The following is a 24839-nucleotide window of genomic DNA, read 5'->3' as shown; positions in this document are numbered from 1 at the left end:
AATCTATAGATGGCACTAGCCTGCTCCTACCTGTAGGAAGAGAGTCTGGATGAAAGGGAGCCAGTTGTATCTCTATGGGCCCCACAGCACGCATGCGTTGTAACACTGCCACGAAGATCCTGCCACTGTAAACCTGCATAATTCATATATCTATTGCTTTTAACATCAGCAGCAAGCTGCTGCTTCGTATTATACCCCTTAGGTTGTGTCAGATGAATACTTTGAATGCTATTGCTTTCCTAGCTACTGTATATACATGCTAGTATTTAATGTACCCATCTGACTGCAGCCTAAAGGTGCAGTTCTACTATAAAACAATTGTTACGTTTACTGTAGACCACAAATCACATGAAGTTTTAAAGTAAAATATTCTTTGCAGAATATCTCATAAATTCATATATTGTTTTTGTAATTGTTGCTGGTTTAACTTCTAATTTCAGACTTAAGGCAACAATAATATGCAGGGAATGAGTGATTACGTCAGGAAATAGTCTTTGGCTTTTAGTTTTGTGATTCCGTCGTCTCCTTAATAGACAGTATTATCAGTCTCCAAAGAACGAAATACAACTGCTCCACATGGTATTTCCATTTATCACGTTTGGACTTAGAGCCAAAGCACACAAGCCAAAGGTGTCATTCTACCAGACGGCACCGACTACATCAGCAAGACGTTAGCTAAAATATATCCGAGATGAGGCCTTTTCTAGAAGGACAGGACTTGGAGTTTATAAAATGAACAGTATCTGCCAATGTCTAGCAAACTGTTCCGTTTTAGATTCTGCTGTGCATGGAGCATGGTTGTCCCTCATGTATAATACTTTGTGACAGCTGGAGAGACCGTATTTGGTATATTTGCTCTACACAGGCTGGGTCGGAGGTCTTCATCTTGTACATAAGCTTAGAACCTCCTTAATTTCCCTCGTTCTGCCTCCACTTCTAAACCTAATAAGGGAGAACTGAGAAAATAAGGGGAGGGAGGTTATGCTCATGCGTAATGACACCAGCTGAGTAAAATAAACACAGAGGGCCTGATTCGGAGCCACACGCAATGCCGATGGTCACGTAGCTGAGCGATTATTTCCAACTGTGCAGTGCAAAGATTTCTGAAAACCCCAATGGAACGTGTTACACAGGGTGTACGCAGAAAGGTGCTGTTGCGTTCAGGTCACGTGGTATAATAAATGTGGAGGAAAAGTGATGGGCATTCCTGGGCAGTGGCTAGTAGCGCATGTAAAAATGTTCCGCTTAGTGGGCGTATTATGGCAGCATGTCAGTGCAAGTGGCTGCATTCCCAGACGCACAGCCGCAAGCCTAGGAGGCTGTGGTCCAATGGATACACTGCACCTGCCATAGGGCTGGTTCAGGTATGGATGGTCGACTGATGGTGTTGTAGAAGGATGTACCAATCGGTAGTACAGCGTGTACGGGCGCAAAAGTGAACGTCTCAGCTGTTGCACATTCGGCCGCACGGATGTGCACAAGGGGAGGAGTTTGTAGCGGCATTTGGCAACCGCCAGTAGACACTGTTGCATGCGGTTTTGGTGCGTTTCAGAATCGGGTCGGTGTATATTTAAAAACAGCCGTAATGTATAGTCCGAAATAAAAAATGAATCGGACCTTTTTTCACATTTTAATGTAATCTTCTTCAAGCCAACAAAATGCAAGTGTAAAAAAACATGTAGACTGTTTTTCGCGAAAAGTGATAAGAAGTATAATACCCTAGTTGTATAAAAGAGCACAACCCTACACATTCTTTTGCATTTATAGCACTGAATCTTTTTGAATATGCCAACTTTGCACACCAGGGGCCGGATGTAATGAAGTCCGGCCCCTGGTGTTCAAGGTAGAGGCTGGAGGTGGTGGTTCCCGGCCGAACGCTGACAATTTTTTTAAAGCTGCAATCATGTACAAGATCAAAACCATGCTGTGTAAATGATAGACGCTTTAAAAAAAAAACCCAGTAAGAGTTGGTCTGGGAACCCCCACCTCTGGCCAACTCGGACTTCATTACATCCACACCCTGGACTTTGCTATTCTCTCCCGGTCTTCCCTAAGAAAAAGTTCAAGATCCATCAGATTGCCAGGGGATGAGCACCTGCAATGGCACTAGCTTTGAACTCTCCTTGCCCGATTATTTTACCCTCTGTACATAGGCACACCTCTGAGATGAGAACATTTCCTTTGGATATTTCCTCAAGTGCCCCCTTTTTTTTTTCTTTTTACCCAGCGGTGCCCCTTTGTGTCCACCTCTGATTTCTCATGTTTTTCCCACATGTACCCGACTTTGGGCCTACTTCAAACCTGATCGTAAAAGCAAAATCTTTCTTTAATGGGCAAAACCATGTGCACTGCAGGTGGGGCAAATATAACATGTGCAGAGAGTGTGGGTGGGTTATGTTGTTTCTGTGCAGAGTAACTACTGGCTGCTTTATTTTTACACTGCAATTTAGATTTCAGTTTGAACGCACCCCACCCAAATCTATCTCTCTCTGCACATGTTACATCTGCCCCATCTACACTGCACATGGTTTCGCCTATTAGAGAAAAGGTTTGCTGTTGCGATCAGGTCTGAATTAGGACCTTTGTTTTTTTGTTTATGAAAATGAATACTTCTGTAATAGATCACTGATGCTGTAAAAGGCAATTTGGACTAGATGTGCCTTGATTATACTTTGCAAATGAACAAGACATGCCCAACTCCACTTTCAGAAGCTTTACTCCCAATGGCTTGTAGCCAGTTGAGATGATGGTGAGGTTCTAGAAGATACATGCAGTACAAGGCTATCTATGGAGCATGAGAAAAGCGAAAATCTAGTGTACACTTTATGCTGTGGTGTCAATATTCAGACATATCCTCAGTTGGGGATATGATCACTATTCCTGGGTAAGATGAGATTTTTTTCCTTGCTGCCACTTCCAAGATATTGAATGAAATATTTTTTTCCTAATTCTAGTCGGTAAAATGCTATTTACATAGATCCCATGCGGGAGATGCTACTTAAATATAATCTACTTGGTGAGAGGAATGTGAGTTCTGTAGTTTGCTTGATCTGGCATTTCAGGGGCGTACCTGTGTGCTTCATGAGAAGCGTACAAAAATGTTGGGGCAATCTCCTTGTGTCAGTTTGGACGTGTGTCCAGCAAGCAAGCTGCCAATGAATGTAACATCAATAGATGACCTCACTGGGTACCATCCATATTAAGCTGGGTACACTCTAAGACGATGTGTACCGGGACGATATGGTGGCCGACCTGCCGACTAATCGTTACCACAGTACACATTAGAATGATCTAATGAAAGATTGAACAATCACTGTTCCGTCTTACATAAGCATACACACTGGGCGTTTTTGCCAAGCGTGCATGCACAGCGATCATCGCTGGGCTGAAAAGCGCTCAGTGCATGCACAATGAGCGCTTTTCCCCCCTGCCCAGCGATGTCAGCAGGGGTGAGTGGCTTTCCATAGCAGGACGCTATGGAATGCCGCTCACACCGCCGTAATACCAGTAGATGAACGGTGGCCGCCAGCGATGAAGCGGGAGCGTGCATCAGCGCTCATCGCTTGTCCATACACACTGGGTGGCTTTGTGTGTATGGGCCTATACATAAGCATGCACCAGTTGGATACCGGGCACCGTCGCTAGCGACTGCGAGTACCCGCATAAACACTGAACGACATACCCGCTATGTCATTCCAGTTCGTTCGGAAATGACATATGGGGCCACTATCGTCTCCGTGAGTATCCGGCTTTATCATGCAAAATCTCAGTGATGTCATTAGTCTGCATTAAAGAAGAACTCTACCTAGAAGGAGAGAGAATTGACAGCATAGGAAAGGAATGAGTTAAACATCTTGTGAGGGGTGGACCTAGCTGGAAGGAAAGTACAGCCCTTTGGGAAAAGGGGAGGGTTAGTATATATAGGGAAGGATAGACATCTTGTCTCTCTCTTGTTGGTGAAATTGCCTTATTGGTGTGGGTGAGTGCTGCATAGCAGGCTTCCCAATTGTGATTGCGTTTCCCATTTAATTTAAACTGCGAGCTCTCCCCTGCATTTCAATGTGATTCTCCTATAGATCACCTCAGCCTTCTCTTGACCATGACAGCCCGCCCTCGTCGTTCCGCCGGGATCCCAGCCCGGCACCGCGCACCTGGCGGTGGGGCTGGGCCCGGGGAAGGGGTGGATGGCCTGGGGGACGGGGCCCCGTCCCCTGGGGCCTCCACAGGCTCGGGTGGTAGGCCGGAGTTTCGGGCAGGCCGCCCGGAGGTGGGAGGGCACAGCCCTCACCTCCGAGCGCGGCATATGAGGTGTGGGTGTCGGGCGTTCGCTGGCGCGCGCATGCGCCCGTCGGTGGAGCCGCTCTCGGCTCCCTTTATGTCCCTTTCGCAGTGTGGAGGGGCCAGGCGGGAGACGGCTGAGAGCCGCGCGAGGTCTGTCACTGGGCCTCGCGCAGCGGTTCAACAAGTGCATGCAGCCGGGAGCTCGCGGGCGGTGAAGCGGCGGGTCGCGCGCACCCACGCTCGCTTCCGGCGGCACCGTTCGTGCACGAGTGCGCGCAGCGGCGCCGCCAGCCTCCCTGTCTCCCCAACTCGCTTCCCTGCAGCCGGAGTCCGGCGGGGGGCGGGGGAGGGAGGGGAGGCAGCCCCCCCCGCATGTTGGCAGGGCAGCAGATGTAAGTGGGGGTACGGAGTATTTCAAGGAGGATTTGGCGGGGCAAAGAGTCGGGGCGCGCGCATGATGTGCGCGAGAGCCCGTGCTCACGACGGTTGGCGCCATTCGCGCTCGTGCGCGCGCAGCGGCGCCGCACGTCTCTCTGTCTCCTCAGGTCACTCCCCTAGAGCAGGAATCCAGCGGCTTGTGGGGGAGGTTGGGGGACAGGGAATGGGTTAGTGGCCGCAGGGCTGCTGCGGCCGCTAACCGGTCTCGCCGCAGCTCCCTCCCAGCGGGCGGAGTGGCTCCGGTTTGCGGGGGGAGGGGGCGAGTGTAGCTTCAGGAAGCGAGGGCACCTACTGCCAGCCCTCCGATAGAGGCGAAGTTTGGGGGGGGGATGGGTTCGCCGTCGGTCAAGGGGCGCACCCTTTTCCCCGCCAAGGCAGACGGGACGGCAGGCGTCGGGGTCCCAAGTTCCGTTTGTCGGGCGTACTGCGGGTATGCGCGCGCGGGCCCCGGCTGGGGTTCCCTCGGTATCCGGCGCCGGGTTTTTGGGGCGGTCAGGACCCTCCGGAACGCTGGCGTCGGCATTGGCCACGGTGGTGGCGGCGGCCTTGGGGCCGCTGGCCGTGGCTGCCTCCCCGGGGGTAGCTGCAAGCTCTAGCACGCCGGCAGTGGCAGGTGCGTCCGGTGTGCGGGCGGCGCAGCGAGTTGCCCGCGCCTGCAGGGAGCTCTGGGCGGGCGACGCGGACCTGGATCATTGTCCCGGACGGGTCGGGCAGGGATGCGCGGCAGAGACGCCCTCCTCACGAGTGGCTCGGCATACGCCGCGAGTGCCTTCTGGGTCCTTCGCTCCTTTCTATGCTGCAGGGGATCGCGGTGAAGTGGAGATGGCGGAGTCAGAAGAAGACGACGTCGGTTTTGCCACGCCGAAGGATACCGTGTCGGGGCAGTCGGCGATATCAGGTGAGGTGGTACGGTCGGTATCGGACTCCTCCACGAGCTCTAGTCCTCGTAGTTCTGCCTCTTCCTCCTCTTCGGCTTCTCTGTCGTCGCCGGCGTCTGACGTTAGTAGTACGACTGGGGCGAAGAAGCGGGCGACGAAATTCGCCAAGAGGGCGGCGGGACGGCAGAAGAGGCGGAGGATGCGCAGGCGGCTGAGCGAGGAAGCTCGCAGGGCTAAGAAACGCCGTGATTTCCCCGGGGTTGTTCGCTGCGACTACACGGCAGTTATGCGTGGGCTGAGGGATAGCTGCCGTAGGAAGATTTGCAAGGGGGATTTTGTTGTTTGTGTTTGTTTTGGCAAAGGATGCGAAGAGGGAGTATAGGGCAGCGGCAGCAAAGAAGGGCAGCGGGGCCGAGGCCTTCCGTACCTTCGATAACTGGCTCGCCGGTTTTTTGGGTCTTCGCGACTTGTTACCTGGAGGATAGACCGGACGAGTGCATGAACATAGTTCGGTACCTGCATCTCATACACGGCATGCAGCGCACATCTTCGGGCTCCGAGTGGCGTCGATATGTCCAGGAATTCAGGGAGAAGCAGGACGGGTTGCAAGTCATGGACTTTGGGTGTAAGGACGTGGAAGTCTGGCTCAAGGTCACTCGGGCTTCGCAACAGGCTAAGGAGCCACGGAACGCGGAGGCAGACGGGCACCGCGCAGGGTCGCCTGCCCTGGGGTCCGGCGCAGACGGCGGATCGGCCAAGCCAGGTAGGTCGGCCGCCGTGCAGGGGGGCAAGCCGCCGCATCAGGGAAATGTTTCGCGTTTAACAACGCGGCCTATTCCTTCGGCAAGCAGCGTCGTTTTCGCCACTCGTGCTTGCAATGTGGCGGATCCCACCCAGCCTCCTCTTGTTTCAAGGGCAGTCGTCAGGGGGCCCGGGGTAAGCAAACTTACCCGAGACGGGCCTAGGGCAGGAGCGCTCCGCAGAGCTCCAACGCAAATTAATTTGGAGACGATGGGCCGGTGGTTGGATTGGTATCCAAATAGGGCGGATGCAAGATTTTTGTTTCCGGTGTTCGTTTTGGTTTCGCTTGCCTGTTGCGAGCGAGGTGCGGTGCGGGCCCAGTGGAACCTCCGTTTTATGGGTTGTCAGATTGGGGCGGAGTATTTCATTGACAAAGGTCTGCCGATGGGTTGTTTCATTTCATGCTCAATTTTCGAGCGGTTTAGTACGTTTTTACATTGGTGCGTGGAGTCGTCGTCGGGGGGTCACGGGGTTGCCCATTACATCGATGACTTACGGTGCGCGGGTCCGGCATATTCCTTACAGTGCGGTGACTTGCTCTTCAGCATCCGAGCGCGGTTTTTCAGCTTCGGCGTTCCTGTGGCCGAGGATAAAACAGAGGGCCCGGCCTCCTGTTTGTCCTTTTTGGAGATGGAGATTGACACAGTGGCAGGATCGTGTCGGCGGCCTCGGAACAAGGGGTGAAGCTCCGCGACGCTAGTTGCCGGTTTGAGGGGTCGCGTAAGGTTACACTGCGGCAGGCGCAGTCCTTGCTGGGCATGGTGAACTTTGCTTGTCGCGTAATCCAGATGGGCGATGGGTTTTCTGCCGGAAGCTAGAAAAGGCTACTGCGGGGTGTGCCAGACCACACCGTTTCGTGCAATTGTCCTCAGAGATTAAGAGGGATTTGGCCGTATGGGCCTCGTTCCTGGAGGACTTCAACGGGGCGTGTATATGGCAGGCCCCTATAGTAGGCAGCGCTAGGTTGCAGCTGTTCACCAATGCAGCGGGTGCCTCTGGATTCGATTGCTATCTGGAGGGATCTTGGTGCGCGGCCTCCGTGGCCGGCGGAATGGCATCGAGAAGGTTTAACGAAGGACCTTTTGCTTCTGGAGCTTTTCCCCATTATGGTGGCGCTGGAGGTATGGGGCGATCGGCTGGCTCATCGCAGCATCTTGGTTAGATGTGACAATCCGGCAGTGGCGCATGCGATAAATAATCAGAGGCGAAGTCGCTGGTAGTTTCTGCGGGTGCTGGGGCATTTGCCGTTGGCATGCCTACGTCGGAACGTGTGGTTCCGCGCGCAGCATGTGCCTGGGCTGGATAACGGAATTTCCGACGCTCCGTCACGAGGGCAGTGGGAAAGTGTTTGTTTGTTGGCACCGGAGGCCGACGAACATGGTGTTCAGTTTCCCGGTTATGTTGGGAGGTGATCGGAACGGATTGGAGGGTCTTGCGTTGCGGTCAGTCGCGCCAGCCACGCTTAAGCCGCAAGCTTGGAGCAAGTAGGAGGAGTTTGTTTAAGGACGAATTCAGCAAGGTAAGAGTGGGCATCGGAGGATGCTTTCTTTTATTTGGCAGCTGTATGTTTCGGGTAGGTCCAGAGCGGTGGTATCCCGGTACTTAGCCAGGATTTCGTTTTTCAGCAGAATAAAGGGCGTCCCCGACGTGGCTAAGAGCGGGATTCTATTGAAGGCGATGAAAGGATGGGCGCGAGTCGCGCAGACGCCGCCTGACAGGAGGAGGCCCATTGAGGCGGCCTTGTTGCTGGATGTCATCAGGGCGGTTACAGGTGTCGCGTCGTCCATGTTTTGAATTGCGGTTGTTCTTCATTTTGGCGTGCTCAATAGCTTACTTTGGGGCTTTTAGGGTTCGGAACTGGTAGCGCCTTCTATGCTAGCAGATTCGCGCATGCTGGTCGGGGACGTTGTGGTGGGTGAGAAGTCCTTGCTTTGCAGATTGCGGCGCTCTAAGACGGACCAAGTGGGGAGAGGTCAATGGGTCACCTTGGTTCCGGAGAGCATTTGCCCAGTGAGGTTGGCAGTGCAATATGAGGCAGTACGGCCCGACGGTCGGGGGTCATAGCCGCTGCACTATGACGGGCTGCCGGTGACGAAGTATCTATTTCATGGGATGCTGGGTCGCTGTCTTGCGAGCTTGGGCCTTCCACCCGCTGCGTTCGGGACGCATTCCTTCCGCATAGGGGCTGCGACGTCGGCTGCGGCGACGGGATTTTACATGGCTAAGATCCAGGCGGTGGGGCGATGGAAGTCGTCAAGTCACAGACAGTATATGCGCCCCGTTGCATGAGATGTTAGCTCGCGCGTACTTGTGTGTCAATTCCAGTCGTTTAATCATGTTATTACAGTTCAGTACGTTATGGTGTTGTGCGTTCGTTTGTCTTCCCCTTTTTATCCTACTCAGGGATTAGCTACTCGCCGTTGCTGGCATGAGCCGGCAGCGGGGGTCTGGAGTTATTTTGCAATTTTTTGCCTGACTTGACGGACTGAATTCTAATCCACAATTCGGCTAATCTGTTTTAATCAGAGTCCCTCAGCAGGTCTTTATGCTTTCACCTCCAGCTGAGTTATTACATGTTTTACCCCTTCCCCCCCCCCCCCCTTTTTGTTTGTTATTTTCATCTTTCCCATTTGTGTGTTCATGTTAGGCTTCAAATTGGCTGATTGCTCGTGCAGATCGGCTAGGCCGAGACTGCTGCAATATACGACAGCAAAATTTTTCTTTTTGGCAGATCCTTCAGGTTAATGCAGTAAAATAAACAATGGTATAGATGATTAGTAACCACTTTTACCCCTTTTCCTCCTCTTCAGGTTGGTTGGAAGATGACTTGCCTATTTTGGTGGTTGGCCACTCTTTGGGCCGCCCAGTGTTGGCCTTGCAGGGGGCACAGATGTTTCCCAGGGCTCGAGAAGTTCGTTGGCTTGGTTGGCAAGGGATGATGTGGACGGAGTGGAGAAGTAGACTAGTGAGTCAGGCCAGCAAGCATGTTAGCCCTAGGGTGTTGGTTGTCTATTTAGGTGGCAACGACCTGGGGAAGAGGACTTATTTGGAGATGCGGTGGGCCATGATACAGGATCTGGCAAGTTTGGCCGCAGCAGTGGACCAATTGTATATTGGTGTTCTCCTTGATGGTGCCAAGGTTGAGTTGGCAAGGTGTGGCGGACGGTCGCGAAATTGAGGAGGCCACGCAGAAGGGGAATGGACCACTTGTATATTGGTGTTCTTCTTGATGGTGCCAAGGTTGCGTTGGCAAGGTGTGACGGACGGTCGCGAAATTGAGGAGGCCAGGCAGAAGGTGAATGGGGCGGTGGCGAAGTGGGTTGTCCCACGGAGGCCAAGTGGTTCGCCACCCTAGGATTCAGTCAGAGACAAAGTCACCTTCTTCGGCCTGATGGTGTGCATCTATCCAATGAGGGGATGATGTTTTTTCCTGGAGGATCTGTTCCTAGGGTTGCTTGAGTTAGGGTGAGGTTATGGTGGCGGTGCGAAGACTCTGGGAAGGAGTCTTTCGCTGTTGGCGGAAAAGAACGGCAGTTGGTGGTTGTATGGTAAGCTGTAGTAATTTACAGTTTGATTTGGTTTAGGTGCACTCACCTCCATCGACTTATTGGCCGCTTGACCACCCGTCCGGGAAGGCAGCGGCAGGGCACCCAGGAGCGGTGGGTAGTCACTGTGGGGGTGGAGTTGTCACCTATTACCGGTTTTTGATAGTTGTAGTAAAATTAGGATGGTTTCGAATTTTTAGTATTTTACGGTTAATTTAGGTTAGTAGAGCCGTTCTTTTTGCTGCCACCATATGCCGGCTTTATCGGCATCTTAACAAAGTTTTCATTTACAGGTTTGCTATGGTTAGGGTCAAATAAATAGCTAGCAATTTTTCTGCCAAATTCAAGTCTCCGTGTCTTTATTTATTGGGTTTAGAGGTAACGAATGCTTTACTTGGAATGAACGGGTCCACCAAATGTCACTAGGATGTTTAGGAGAGAGAATTGACAGCATAGGAAAGGAATGAGTTAAACATCTTGTGAGGGGTGGACCTAGCTGGAAGGAAAGTACAGCCCTTTGGGAAAAGGGGAGGGTTAGTATATATAGGGAAGGATAGACATCTTGTCTCTCTCTTGTTGGTGAAATTGCCTTCCCGCCCTCCCGCCCTGTTGGTAAAGGTTTCTGGCACGGAGTGCCTTGGCATTAAATTGTTGGCTGGTTTTATCGTTGGCTATTTATTGGCGGAAAAGAACGGCAGTTGGTGGTTGTATGGTAAGCTGTAGTGATTTACAGTTTGATTTGGTTTAGGTGCACTCACCTCCCTCGACTTATTGGCCGCTTGACCACCCGTCCGGGAAGGCAGCGGCAGGGCACCCAGGAGCGGTGGGTAGTCACTGTGGGGGTGGAGTTGTCACCTATTACCGGTTTTTGATAGTTGTAGTAAAATTAGGATGGTTTCGAATTTTTAGTATTTTACGGTTAATTTAGGTTAGTAGAGCCGTTCTTTTTGCTGCCACCATATGCCGGCTTTATCGGCATCTTAACAAAGTTTTCATTTACAGGTTTGCTATGGTTAGGGTCAAATAAATAGCTAGCAATTTTTCTGCCAAATTCAAGTCTCCGTGTCTTTATTTATTGGGTTTAGAGGTAACGAATGCTTTACTTGGAATGAACGGGTCCACCAAATGTCACTAGGATGTTTATTTAAAATCTAATATTGGGTAGAATTTCACCACTACTATTTTACTGCTAATGAGCTATACACAGTTTTCACTGAATGTGATTCTACCAGCCCTTATTACTGGAATGTTCCTACAGTGGCATCGATAAAAAAACAGAAACCATGCAGGCTACATCATAAATGGTGACCCTGTGACCTCATCAGGCCGAATAACATAACATTTGTTATTTAGGGTAAATGTACATGAATGTGGACTGAAGTACTTAACATGCCAGGACTGCTGTTCAGTCCTTATATGACACTGCCTACCCCTTGGCAATGTCCTGATTTAATCCGTGTTTATTCAGTGAATGACTACAGAAAAAAAGCAGGAATACAATATATTTTACAGTCGTTTCTGTAGTGCAGGGGTGGGGAACCTTTGGCCTGCGTGCCTTATATGGCCTAGAAAAGCATTTGGTCTGGCAAAGAAGGGTTAGGGGGCTGTTGGGATTCTGATGGATGGGATGCCGCTGTCTGTATTCTAACTGCCGGCATCCTGTCCATCAGCAAATCATACTGATCCCTTATGTAATATATATTTGGGTTTTGTATGTTATTCCTGGATAGGTTGATGGCTAAATACATATTTTTAACTGAACTGACTTGCTTATAGATCGAGGAGAAAAAAAGGTTTAGTGGATTTAATTTGGAAATTAGTTTGAACACAGTCAGCGATGCCTACATCCAAGCACATGAAGGGCAGGTGGATGCAAGCTGCATTGTTACCAACGCTTCATAAAACCCCATATTAATCCTCTGTAATCAGAGATCTGGGTGAACCCAGTGTCAGAAATCCTGTGGTTTTGAGTTCTAATCCACAGTCAGGAGTGCACTTCTGTCACTGCGCTTGTAATGAAGCATGAAGAATGTGGCACAGGATAAAACAATCCACAAAGTGCCTTGGCACTAGTACTGCAGATCATCTGCTTAGTGTGGTGCTGCGAGCCCAACGCGTTTCAGAACCACCGTCCCATTTCTCTCTCTCTCTCTCCCAAAAAGAAGAAAAATAATAGAATTTATTTAACTGCAGTTAAATTAAGGAGTCAGGTGGACTAGATAATTATCACAAAATTGCCATTAAAGGGAAAGCAGAATGCAAAAACCTAATTCTTGTTAATTGAGTTAATCTGTGCCATTTTAACTGAAGAAAAGTGCATAGCTGAACAAGTATTATTCTATTGGCCCCCAGAGATTACATTGAGCACACTAAGGGGATCACTGTGAATGCTCTTACTGGGTCAGTACCTCAAGTACACCGTATCTTCTTTTTCTTTTAACTTATTTGTAAACTGAAATTTTTCATTTGTCAGTATGTTCCTTTCATTTTGCTGCTGTGGGTTGTTTTAGTATAGCCATTGACCGTAAGATTTTGGATGCTCTGTTCTTACAATGGTTAGTCAGCCCCATCCTAGACAAAAAAAACCAGACTAAAGCCGCATACACACTGTGCGATGCAGGTTGACTGCCGATATTGACTATATTGTGGCCGATGGCATGACCCTCCGATATGGTTAATATTGGCCTGTCTGCAGAGTCTATTTTTCCTTGCAAAACTGATCCCACGGGACTGCGCATTGTCATCGCAAGCTGTATACACACAGTGCAATATATACTATGTTTTCTATGGATTATATAGTCCTTATCAGTAGTTATATTTCACTGTGTGTATGCGGCTTTAATTGGATGGGTCTTGATCCAGTAGAAAGGAAAACAGATAGGTGTTACCGACCGACCTTTAAATAATAGGTTAGTGTGTGCAGTGCGTTTCCATTGCTTTCAAATCATGCTGGATGACTGCGATCTGGTGCTCCACTTGTGCTGGAATCATACATATGGACTTACAGTAGCCTTATGAATTACAGTAATATAGACTATTATAAGTGACAACTTACCGGTACTATTCAAATTATATTGAAATTTAATCGCATGCAGGCTTTTTAAATTGTCTGTTATTGAGAATGTCATGTATGCAGTTATAATAAATGTAACCCGCTGTGAACGCCTATTATTCACATTTACTCTGCATTTTTTCCATAACTTATACTGTATACCTTCCTAACCAGTAACAAATGTGTCCCAAGCAAAAGGGACATGAGGCCACACCACTGCAACTTGCTCTGTGTGTGTGTGTGTGTGTGTGTGTGTGTGTGTGTGTGTGTGTGTGTGTGTGTATTTTATTTATTTATTAACAGTTTCTTATACAGCGCAGCAAATTCCGATGCGCTTTACAATTGGAAATAACAATGATAGAACAAAACTGGGTAATAACAAACAGTCCTAGAGGTAGGAAGGCCCTGCTCGCAAGCTTGCAGTCTATAGGTATACAGTGAGATGCTGTGTGTATGTTGGATATGAAGAGTTCTTTTGTTCAGGAGCAGCGATACAAGTGCAATCCTCACACTCTTACCACGTCACTTCTGTGTGTGCTGCACATCACAACCCTGTCATTTATTAATTAGCAGTTATGTAGAAAAAGCTGGAACTACACAGAGTCAGAAACTCTGAACACACCATAGATGGTTGGAATACAAGCAGCAATTAAGATTCATTTTTCCTTTTAACGTATTAATTTAAATTGCCAGAACATGGCAAGAGCACATCCCAGCGATCTGTAAGAAATAAAGTGGTCCCTTAGGACCGCCCTATTGAAGCTAACAAGATAATTCTATTTTGTTTCATATATATATATATATATATATATATATATATATATATATATTTATTTATGTGCAAACAAAGTTCAGCACTCACCATAGCAAGCTCACTTATCCTCACAACATCAATAAATAAATGATGGGGGTTTAGTTAGTGAATTGGCCAATGCACGGAAACCTGCATACCGCTCGCCAAGGTACCCCACCTTCATGCAGGTCCTACACTATCACAAAGTCTCAAAAATTAAAACCTGGCAACTGTATCACACATAATATACTGCACACATGCCCACTAGGTTTAATGTGTATCTGCCATGCATCTTATGGCTTTTAAAGGTACACTAGTCACCTGACACTGGCTGATGAATTACTAAGGATGCAGGCTTCCGTGCATTGGCCAATTCACTAACTAAACCCCCATCATTTATTCATTGATGTTGTGAGGATAAGTGAGCTTGCTATGGTGAGTGCTGAACTTTCTGTTTGTATATATTTGGGTTGGTGGCCATGGGCTGCATGCACCCTACCCTATGAGTGGTGAGTGCAGATATTGCACCCCGCTTCTGGGGTGGCGAGTGCTGTGGTTTTCTAGATTTGTTTGTATATATGTGTGTGTGTGTGTGTGTGTGTATATATATATATATATATATATATATGATACAATTTACTATGAAGTTTGATTTTGAACTGCTATATAATTTTGTGACGCCTCTATATATAACTGCTTGAGCTGATCATGTGTCTTGTTTCATATTTCAGGAAAATGGCGCACTGCGACCGGCTGATAGAAGTTGAGGACATGCTTATGATGGGCAGGAAGCCGGACCCCATGTGTGTGTTCACCTATGTCCAGTCTCTCTACAACCACCTGCGACGCTTTGAGTGACCTCCCAGCTGACACTCCTTGTTCTAGTCATGGTTTCCCAGTGACTGCCCAAACAACCATCCCCCCTCTTTATCACAGCAGCTTTGACAGCAGAAGACACACCATCCATCTCTCCTCTGTTGACACAGTGGCCTGCCTCAGGCAGCGACAGCTGAGAGACAGATAATGCAGGAATGTGCATAAGGTGCTGGGGACACTCTATTTTTATAAAACCATTTACAGTTAATGCTCTGCAGAGGTGGAGGTGGGTGTGTTGGTTTTGTCACCTCTGGAGTTGTTTTGACAACGCTTGCAGTCTGAGTGATGTCCTGGTGGCTCATTGTCTAGCTATCTGAATCACACCAAGCCTGTGCCGCAGGAAGCAGACAATGAAATGGAGCAGTACAAAGCAAGAGACACAGACTCACAGTAGGGAGCCATTGGTGTGACGGTCACTATGGTGCTATCAGACAGAGCCACTTGCGCTCATGAAAGTGGATGGACTGTGCCTGTTTTTGTTTTGTTTTTTGTTTTTATACAAAGTGATGTTTTTGCTTACTAGGTCTTAGCGCTGTTTTCCTTTGCGTTCTGTTGCCTTCTACCCTGGGGAGTATGGACTGTGCATGCCTCTTCCAGGTTGGATTGATGCAGATTGACAGCTGTTCAAGGGCATGGTCTTCCCTGTGTCCTGTTACTTATTTGATTTTAGTCAATACACCCTGGGATAAAAGTGATCTAAAACATGAACCAAAGAATGAGAAGTCTAGGTGCAGATTTAACAACCAGTGATATTTTTGTTATCACTCGTTACGAATACTAAATGGTGCTCCAACCAATCCGCTCCTTACTGTCCTTTTTCAAACACGTGCCAGTTAGGAGCTGATTGGCTGGAGCACCATTTAACATTTGTAACGAGTGATAACAAAAATATCACTGGTTGTTAAATCTGCCCCTTTATCTTTTTACGCTCCAGAGCCTAATATCCCAGTGTTGGTCTCCAATTCTTACATCATTATATAATTTGTAAGTAATGGTGACAAAGCATAAGGCTTCATTGGTTCCTGGCTTCAGCTCCTTGACGTCTTCAATCCAGAATGCTAACATAAACAAATACATAAGAATGTTTTAAAGATCTGTCCTATCACATGACTGTCACATATCTATTTCTTCTCCGTGCTAAAGTGTTAGAAGGTTGATAACTGGCTCATGTTATGGACAATTATTTTAGAATTCGTTTTTGCTTTCTTCCTGTTTTTAATATTGCATGTTTCATTTAGTCTAATAGGCCCTACACACTGAGCGATAAAAGTCAAAGATATAAATGAGCTCGTTCATTAATGAACGAGATACCGTTCATATCTTTGAGTGTGGAGGCACCAGCGATGAACGATGCGCGGCCCCGCGCTCGTTCATCGCTGGTGTCCCGTCGGCTGTGCATGCAGGCCAATATGGACGATCTCGTCCATATTTGCCTGCGCTGCTAAGGAGCCAGGTGACGGGGGTGTGAATAAACTTCACTCCCCCCGCCGCCGGGTTGGCCGTCTCCGCCGTCGGGCAGCTCGGCGGCAGATCGTTAAATGTGTAGGTCCCTTAAGAATGATGGTACTTCTGTCCTGAACATGTTGAACTCATGTTCTCAAATGTTATTCATGCTGCTTTCCCAGTGATATTACAATGGGGGATAAACATGACTTTGTCAGTATGGGTCTGTAATGGTAGGTCAAGTATAATATTAATCTTTATACAATCAAATTTTAACTGATCAAATTAAATTTGTGATGAGACACCATGTTCAGTAAAAAAAAAAAAAATCCTTAACAAACCAAATGTGCTCCTGCAGTTGTACAGGTTGAGTATCCCATATCCAAATATTCCGAAATACGGAATATTCCGAAATACGGACTTTTTTGCGTGAGAGTGAGATAGTGAAACCTTTGTTTTTTGATTACTCAATGTACACAAACTTTGTTTAATACACAAAGTTATTAAAAATATTGTATTAAATGACATTCAGGCTGTGTGTATAGTGTATATGAAACATAAATGAATTGTGTGCTTAGATTTAGGTCCCATCACCATGATATCTCATTATAGTATGCAATTATTCCAAAATACGGAAAAATCCGATATCCAAAATACCTCTGGTCCCAAGCATTTTGGATAAGGGATACTCAACCTGTACTTACAGTATATTGAATTTTTAATGCGCTGATATATTTTTCTACTGTCATTTGGCAAGCATCAATATGGGTTAGGGAAAGTTGGTTTATTGAACAGCCTCTTGTAAAGCTTGCTGTGACAGGCTGGTGGGGATGAGGTGGTGTCGGATTGCTTTTTGTTGACTGCTGATAAGAAAATATTGGCAGTTCGACGCTTTTGTGGTTATGAAAACCAAAAAGGGCAATTGTGAGCAATTAGCGAGAGTATCTAACCGGTGTACACGTCGCTCAATAAATATGTACTGGGGGGTGGGAACAGACTATGGGGTCTATTTACTAAGCCTTGGAGTGGACAAAGTACCAGCCAATCAGCTCCTCACTGCCATGTTGCAGGCTGTGTTTGAAAAATGTTGGTTAGGAGCTGGTTGGCTGGCACTTTATCTCCGTCCATTTTATCTCCATCCAAGGCTTAGTAAATTGAAAGTCTATTCATGCTACTCATTCAGTGCAAAGAGTGGAGAAGTTGCCCATGGCAACCAATGTTGAAGTAACATTTTTAAAGTGCACTCTAAAAAATTATACGTAGCAGCTGATTGGTTGCCATCGGCAACTTCTCCACTGGCTCACTTCTCCACACTTTTCACTGCTTCATGTATAGACCCCTATAAACCTCCCACAAAAGAGAATCCCCTTTATAAAGTCCTTCTTTTTGTGGCTACGTTTGTTCCTCATTCCTATTTCATGACAAATTTGTAACCACTTGCAAGATAGTCATACGGCTATAACTGTAATACAGTGTGACCTCTAGCCCATCAGCAGCTGTAATGTCTAATATCCACAGATTCCGCTATATAAAGGTGCGTGGCCCTTTTATTTGGCACATGAGCAATGTCCCTCAACAAACCTCACTTTAAAAATACAAAAGAGAATATAGTCTGCAAAAACACACCACTAATCCACTCATTTTTTATTTTTCTACAAACCAAATAAATGTGAAGTTCTAAAATTGTTTACATCTGGTTTCAAGAATTTACGATTAACCATTGAGTACCAAGTCCTTTAGATACAGAATATCCTGGTAAGAAGATAGCAGTCAAATGCTGATATTATAGCTTGTATCCTATGAGGATCTAGTACCAAATCCTAGTTATTAATAGATTATCACCAGGAGAAGTGTTAACCTGGGGCTCTTCAGATAATGGACAGGCCTGTCACCTTCGCTATGTAACTATCACTGTAACACTGCTGGCACTCTCAGAGGATGTGCCCTGGGCTAGATGCAGTAAATTAAGACCTATCCAGTGTGTAATGGGTTAAGTGGTCCCTGTAGCTTTTCACTTACTAAGTCCTAGGGAGAAAGGCAATGCTTTGGAAACAGGACACCGAGAGTCTGGGGGATATTAATAGAATTGCTTAGATATACATCTGTCAGCAGCTGTGATTGTGGGGAGTCAAGTGACTAGAAGCAGCCTCCTGTTTGTTTCTCAGGCGTCTTGTTGCCCTGGTTGGAGGAATCTGCTCATGTCATTTATCCAGGTTACCAGCAAGATACTGATCTCGTCCTACTTTATTCAAGTACAGTGTACCTGTCACTATGGGCAATCAGTCACTAGTTATCCAAAGGGTTAGCCGCATGTTCCAGAAATGCTTACGTTTGTGGTTCCCATTACACCTTGTATCTGCCAGAAGACTGGACTGTAATTTTGTAATTATTCCTATACAGTCAGCTGTTAAATATATCCCCTTTTATGCAATGCGTTTTTTGGAGGGGGTTGTTTGAAAAGTCATTCACCCACAGAATCTATCTTACGGCTAACACAGTGACCTCTTCTGTATTGTCTGTGCCTAGGATAAAGCTGATCTTGTACTAAAGGGCTGCTTAGCTTCTCTTCAAACATCAAACAAGTCATAGTTCTGTTATTTTTTCCCTATGTGACTATTTCTTACGGACAAGCGGGTTTATGGCAACAATCCCAAACTGTAGGGTTATTTTCTTTTAAACGTGTATTTTGTCATTTTTTCTTATCCTCCTGTTCTGTCTCTGGAGGACAAATAAGTATGGCTGCCACAAGGTCACAGCATGTCATGTGATGGTAAAAGGAAGAGCCTGTCACAGAGCACAAACTTGAGGAGAGGTTTGAGAAAATGTTCTTGTTTAAAAATGATACCCCCCTACCACCGTACCTTGAGGGAAGCGGTTTAAAATACTGGTAGTCGGAATCCCGGCGGTCACAATGCCGATGCCGTAATCCCAACTAGGGGTAAAATCCCGCTGTCGGAATACCGGCGCCACAGGCTATTCTCCCTCTGTGGGTGTCCACGACAATTCGCAGAGTGGCGAGCGCAGCAAGCCTGCAACGGGCTTTCTAGCACTTGCCCCGCTGCCGGCATACTGGTGGCCGGGATGCCAGTAACTCATACTGAACCCCTTTTAGAGATAAATATTAGATATTGGGCCTCATTCCTAGTTGATCGCACGCTGCCGATTAGCGCAGAGATCAGGTTACTACTGTGCATGCACCGCAATGCGCAGGCGCGTCGTACGGGTACAAACAGCATCGTTGCTGTGCAATGCTTCTAGCGACAATTCCATTCACAAAGCCGTTTGCAAGGAGATTGACAAAAAGAGGGCGTTAGTAGGTGTCAACTGACCGTTTTCTGGGAGTGATAGGGAAAACGCAGGCGTTTGCAGGGCGGGTGTCTGACGTCAATTCCGGGACTGGACAGGCTGAAGTGATCGCAGCGGCTGAGTAAGTTCAGAGCTACTCAGAAACTGCCCAAAACTTTTTGTCCCGCCCGGCTGCACATGCGATCGCACACATGCAAAGCGAAAATATACTCCCCCGTGGGCAGCGTTTGCACAGCTGCAAAAAGTAGCTAGCGAGCGATCAACTCGGAATGAGGGCCATTATATCATATCTCAAACTAATAGAAGCAAATATGTTCCTAATATATAATCAGATTCTACAGCCATTGTTAAAGTTAATGTAACACAATGAACTGGGGTTTTTTTTTTCTCTTGTTGGTTTTCTATAAAAAGTAAATTTTCACAGCAGTGAAACGGGGTGATGTACCTCAGGGATGAAAGCCTTCTAGATAATGTGATTTTCAATGAATGCAAGAGAGGATCTGGGGCCACCTTGTGGTCATGATGTTTATTGTGTAGTATTAACGGCATTTATTTCAGTTCATTACCTATGGCGATAGTTATCATCTGTGGGGGGGTTTTGGAGAAGTTTAAGTATTCAGAATATCTCAGAGAAATCACTTTATACCCATGGGAGTGGTGATACTGGTGTCTTACTTGTGTTTTGTATTGTATGCTGAACACAATGTAGTGGCTCACCGTAATATACAGTAGTACTGTAGGTGGCTAGGTGTGATGCATTGAATTCCCCTGTAGTTCTGGCTACACGGTAGGAGCAGTAGTCCTATGTGGGCCAGAGAGCTGCAGGCAAGGTTTAGTTCTCCACATTCATATTTCCCAACATTTTAAAATCCTTTCTGGCGAGCAGATGAACTAATGGGCCCTACACATATGGCGATGTGCCGTCGAGGGGGGGAGGGAGTGAAGTTTGCCCCCATTACACCCCCCCCCCACCCCCATCACCCGGCTCCATAACAGTGCATGCTAATATGGATGATATTGTCCACATTGGCCTGCATGCATAAGCGACGGGGCACCAACGACAAACGAGCGCGGGGCCGCGCATCATTAATAGTTAGTGCCTACACACTGAACGATTTGAACGAGTTCTCGTTTATTAATAAACGAGAATGTTCATATCGTTCAATGAAATCTGCCAGTGTGTAGGGCCCTTACTTTGTCCTACACTGTACTGATTTGGTGAATTAAATATGCAGCACAATCCCTGCCACACAATGTTTAATAAACGTGGATATCATTTGCATGTTTAATGTTTGTTATGAATAATTATTACATTTAGATGTCCCAGAGTATGAGCAGAAAAACAGGACATTGCCTTAAATGTATAAAATGACAAATAGCGACATTTCCAGAGGCAAAGATATAAATGGATAAATCTTTAAAATCTTCAAACCTTGTATGTTTGGAGTTTGTGAAACTTATGACTATTTTGTGAAGCCTTGCTTAGGAGACTAGTTTTAATTCTCATTTAAGTAAAAGCATTTTTTTTATAATTATATTTAGGCTTTTGATCATCTCCCCTCTGTTCTTTATTATGTTTACCATCTGTAGACCGTTTATTCACACACACAAACTTTTTTTTGTATATTAAAAGCATAGCTTATCTTATTTTATATATATATTTTTTTTTCATCTGTGTTGAAGACTTTTATTGATGAGGGTAGGGCTAAAGCCATCTTAACGTATAGGCACACTGGGCAGCTGCCTTGGGCCCCACATTTCTAGAGGCCTTGAAGCATAGGCGGGTGGTGGTCACACAGTCAGAGCGGCTAGGCAACATTCTCTACCTACCTCCCAGCCTGCAGTCAGACAGTGAATGGCTGACTGTATGATGGCTGTAGCCATCCACCAATCAGAGTGCTTACAGCCATTCACTGTATGAGGGCATGTGGAGAGGCAGCGCAGGACCGCAGAGGAGTATTTTATAAAAAAAATCAATTATTTCTCATGAATGAGTGTGTAGGGCTGCTAGTGCATTACTTTGCCCAGGTCCTACAATGCTGTTAAGGCGGCCCTGTGTAAAGCCATACTTTTTACAGATAATTTTAATAAGGTGGCAGTAATACTGTATGTAACAAACTCTCACATGACAAATCTTCAGCAATCTACTATTACTCACTAACTCCATGTTTCCTATGTTTGTCATCCACCAACAGGCACAAATGTACAATCTGTGTAATAGACCTATTTCTTAGGAGAGGGCAGCCGGCCTGTCTGAGTAGAAGCCTGTTTTCTGCAAAACCACGCCGAACGCCAAATCTGCATCAGTCTTATCTGAGACAATTCACCATGTATTATTTTCTAATCTCCCAGGAGCACCAAATCCAATTTTGTGAATTGCATTGTAACATTTTAAATATGTCTTAGCATTAAGTTTTAAACGTGCACTGAACCATTTTAAATTATCCACCACTGAAAGAAAAGCTTGTTTAGTAATATATTAGGCGTCACATTGGTTCTATATTTATCGCACCATGTTGCCTATTGCTGGGGATGCCTAAGCATTATAATCATTTTGAAAGCAAAAATTATAAAGTTTTTTGATATGTTGGTAGTAACATAAACAATGTTTTTTTAAAGTGTCAGTTGTGAAAATATTTGTTTTGAATTGTAAGTAGTACAGTTACAATTTCAATATTTTTTATTAAAATAAGCATGTATCTGTGAGATTCTTATCTTTTACGTGACGTTGTTTGTAGTAACGCTGATCTGACCATTCAGTACTGGAAATTAGGGGGAGATGTACTAAGCTGTGAAAAGAGTAGAGAAGTGGGCCAGTGGAGAAGTTGCCCATGGCAACCAATCAGCTGCTCTGAATATTTTTTATAGTATGCAAATTAGAAATGTTACATCAATGCCGATTGGTTGCCATTCGCAACTTCTCCACTGACTCACTTCTCTCTTTTTCACTGCTTAGTACATCTCCCCCTTAGCCTATGACAGAATGGGGTGAGGTAGAAACATGTCATTGTGGTCTTATAGTACACGGAAAAAATACTTTGTTGTCAACGGTCCGTAAAATTCTTTACAGGTGTCAATGGCCATGACTGAGATTTCAGGAAACAAATACTTCCCTTTTACATGAGTGTCTTCTACCCGTAGCCCCAGGGCGGCCCACAGTGCTCTGTAATAGGCAGAAAATACATTTTTGCATGAAAGGACGTAACACCAAAGATAATAGGAAAATTAAATTGTAATGGTTCCCCAGTTAGTGAGATTTACCCAGAATGCATTGTAAAATAAAGTATTATCAACTTTTATAGTGTCTGCTGTTAAGCTGAGATTTTATGGATGTATAGACCTGTTTGTACAGCGGTATTAAAGTTTATTAAAAGGAAAAAAAAACTGTGGCTGAGCTGTCATTAACCATGTTCTACCATTGTGGTGTGTCCTACCTTAGTCCTAACCACAAAATATACATGTTAATACAGTTTTCTGTTTTGTATTTGTGGGGTTTTTTTGCTTTGTTTTTTATCAGTGTGTGCAGACAACGTGGAAAATGGGAAGTTTGTACTACAGGTTGAGTATCCCTTATCCAAAATGCTTGGGACCAGCAGTATTTTGGATATCGGATTTTTCCGTATTTTGGAATAATTGCATACCATAAAGATATCATGGTGATGGGACCCAAGTCTAAGCACAGAATGCATTTATGTTTCATATACACCTAATACACACAGCCTGGAGGTCATTTTAGCCAATATTTTTAATAACTTTGTGCATTAAATAAAGTTTGTGTACATATACACAATTCATTTATGTTTCATATACACCTTATACTCACAGCCTGAAGGTCATTTAATACAATATTTTTAATAACTTTGTGTATTAAACAAAGTTTGTGTACATTGAGCCATCAGAAAACAAAGGTTTCACTATCTCACTCTCACTCAAAAAATTCCGTATTTCGGAATATTCCGTATTTCGGAATATTTGGATATGGGATACTCAACCTGTACTGCTATTTCCCACCCTTCCCTGAAAAGATGTCACATTTGACTTTCAAACTTGTCAGGGAAGGAAGAATAGCAATGGCAACGGTAGTGAGCCATAGAAGCAGAGTCCTATAATAAAAATATTTTTTACATTATTCCCGTTTCTTAAGCTGGACACACACTATAAGATTATCTGTTCAAGCAATCATTTGGCCGCAAAAACCCCAAAAAATGGTAATTTGGATAAATTGGTTAAATCAAATGGATTCCATTTCCTACTACAAAAGCAGCTCCGACTGGAGCTAGGTCAGAGGTACTCAAATACCTCGGACCATTGGGGTGCCTTGGGGGGGATCCGGTCTTTAGGTCGACACTGTCTAGGTCGACCACTATTGGTCGACAGTAAGTAGGTCGACAGGGACTCTAGGTCGACATGACAAAAGGTTGATATCATTTTTCAAATTTTTTTTACATTTTTTTTTTTCATACTTTACGATCCACGTGGACTACAATTGGGAATGGTAACCTGTGCCGAGCGCAGCGAGGCACCTTGCCCGAAACATGGCGAGCGCACTAATTGGGGTTCCCAGTCACTGTACAGAGAAAAACACCAAAAAAAGTAAAAAAAAACTCATGTCGCCCTTTTCTCATGTCGACTTAGTACATGTCGACCTACAAACCATGTTGACCTACTTACTGTCGACCAATAGTGGTCGACCTAAGTCTAATCTACCTAACATACCACACCCCCTTGGGGACCAGGTTTGAGAACTGCTGACTTACTGTAGCTCCAGAGTACCCCTACAGCTAATGACATCTGAAGATGGTAATAGTCCATAGTATCCTATGGCCTACTGTAGCACATATTATGCCGGAGCCCTTTGGCTTACACTGATGCATGCACTGGTAAGTGGCCATGTGAGAGCAGGACACACACACACAGTCTGAACCCAGAAGCCGCTATTTACTCCAAATCACGGCCCTATATGGATGTGAAGGGGTGGGGGTTATGGGACACAGCATAAATATTTTTTCCCAAGAAGCAAAAATTCCAATTTCTCCTTCATTAGTTTGCTCATGTGATCGATAGTATGTGGTTCTCTTCGGCTAGCATGCTATGCCACCTGAATAATCTTCAATGAGTTACTATCAGTGGTGGCTCTAGAGGTGGGACTGCGGTCCAAAATTCAAAGTAAGTCCCAGCTGGCAATGTTTGGCAGTATTTGGGGTGGCAGTTGGTGTGGTTCCTTTATATGAATTTTGTACTACGCTGCAGCCCGAACTCTGCAACTGCCTCTGGTTAATATTACAGATCTGATTAAAATCCCATAAAATGTTTGATTAGTCCTCTTAAGGAGTGTGGTTTCATGTTTATGCAGTGATGCTGGTACATAGACCTTAATTTATTATTTCTCTGTATACAGCAGTGAGCAGGTTGTATATGTAATATTA

The 24839-nt window shown here is 45.9% G+C and overlaps 1 protein-coding gene across 2 annotated transcripts in view; it reads left to right on the top strand.

Annotated features, from left to right (window-relative positions):
* Positions 1 to 22897, top strand: part of SMTNL2 (smoothelin like 2) — a 202373-nt gene extending 179476 nt beyond the window's left edge. For both annotated transcript variants that reach the window (XM_063956136.1, XM_063956135.1), the window contains exon 9: positions 14520 to 22897. In XM_063956136.1, coding sequence (XP_063812206.1) covers positions 14520 to 14646 — 127 coding nt within the window. In that variant the 3' untranslated portion in view covers positions 14647 to 22897. The remainder of the gene's footprint in view (positions 1 to 14519) is intronic.
* Positions 22898 to 24839: the final 1942 nt, after the last annotated feature.

Source organism: Pseudophryne corroboree, chromosome 2 (genome assembly GCF_028390025.1).
Source record: "Pseudophryne corroboree isolate aPseCor3 chromosome 2, aPseCor3.hap2, whole genome shotgun sequence".
NCBI classification, from domain to species: Eukaryota; Metazoa; Chordata; class Amphibia; order Anura; family Myobatrachidae; genus Pseudophryne; species Pseudophryne corroboree.
The sequence above is the reverse complement of the archived record's forward strand: the minus strand, read 5'-3'. Positions and strand labels throughout refer to the sequence as shown.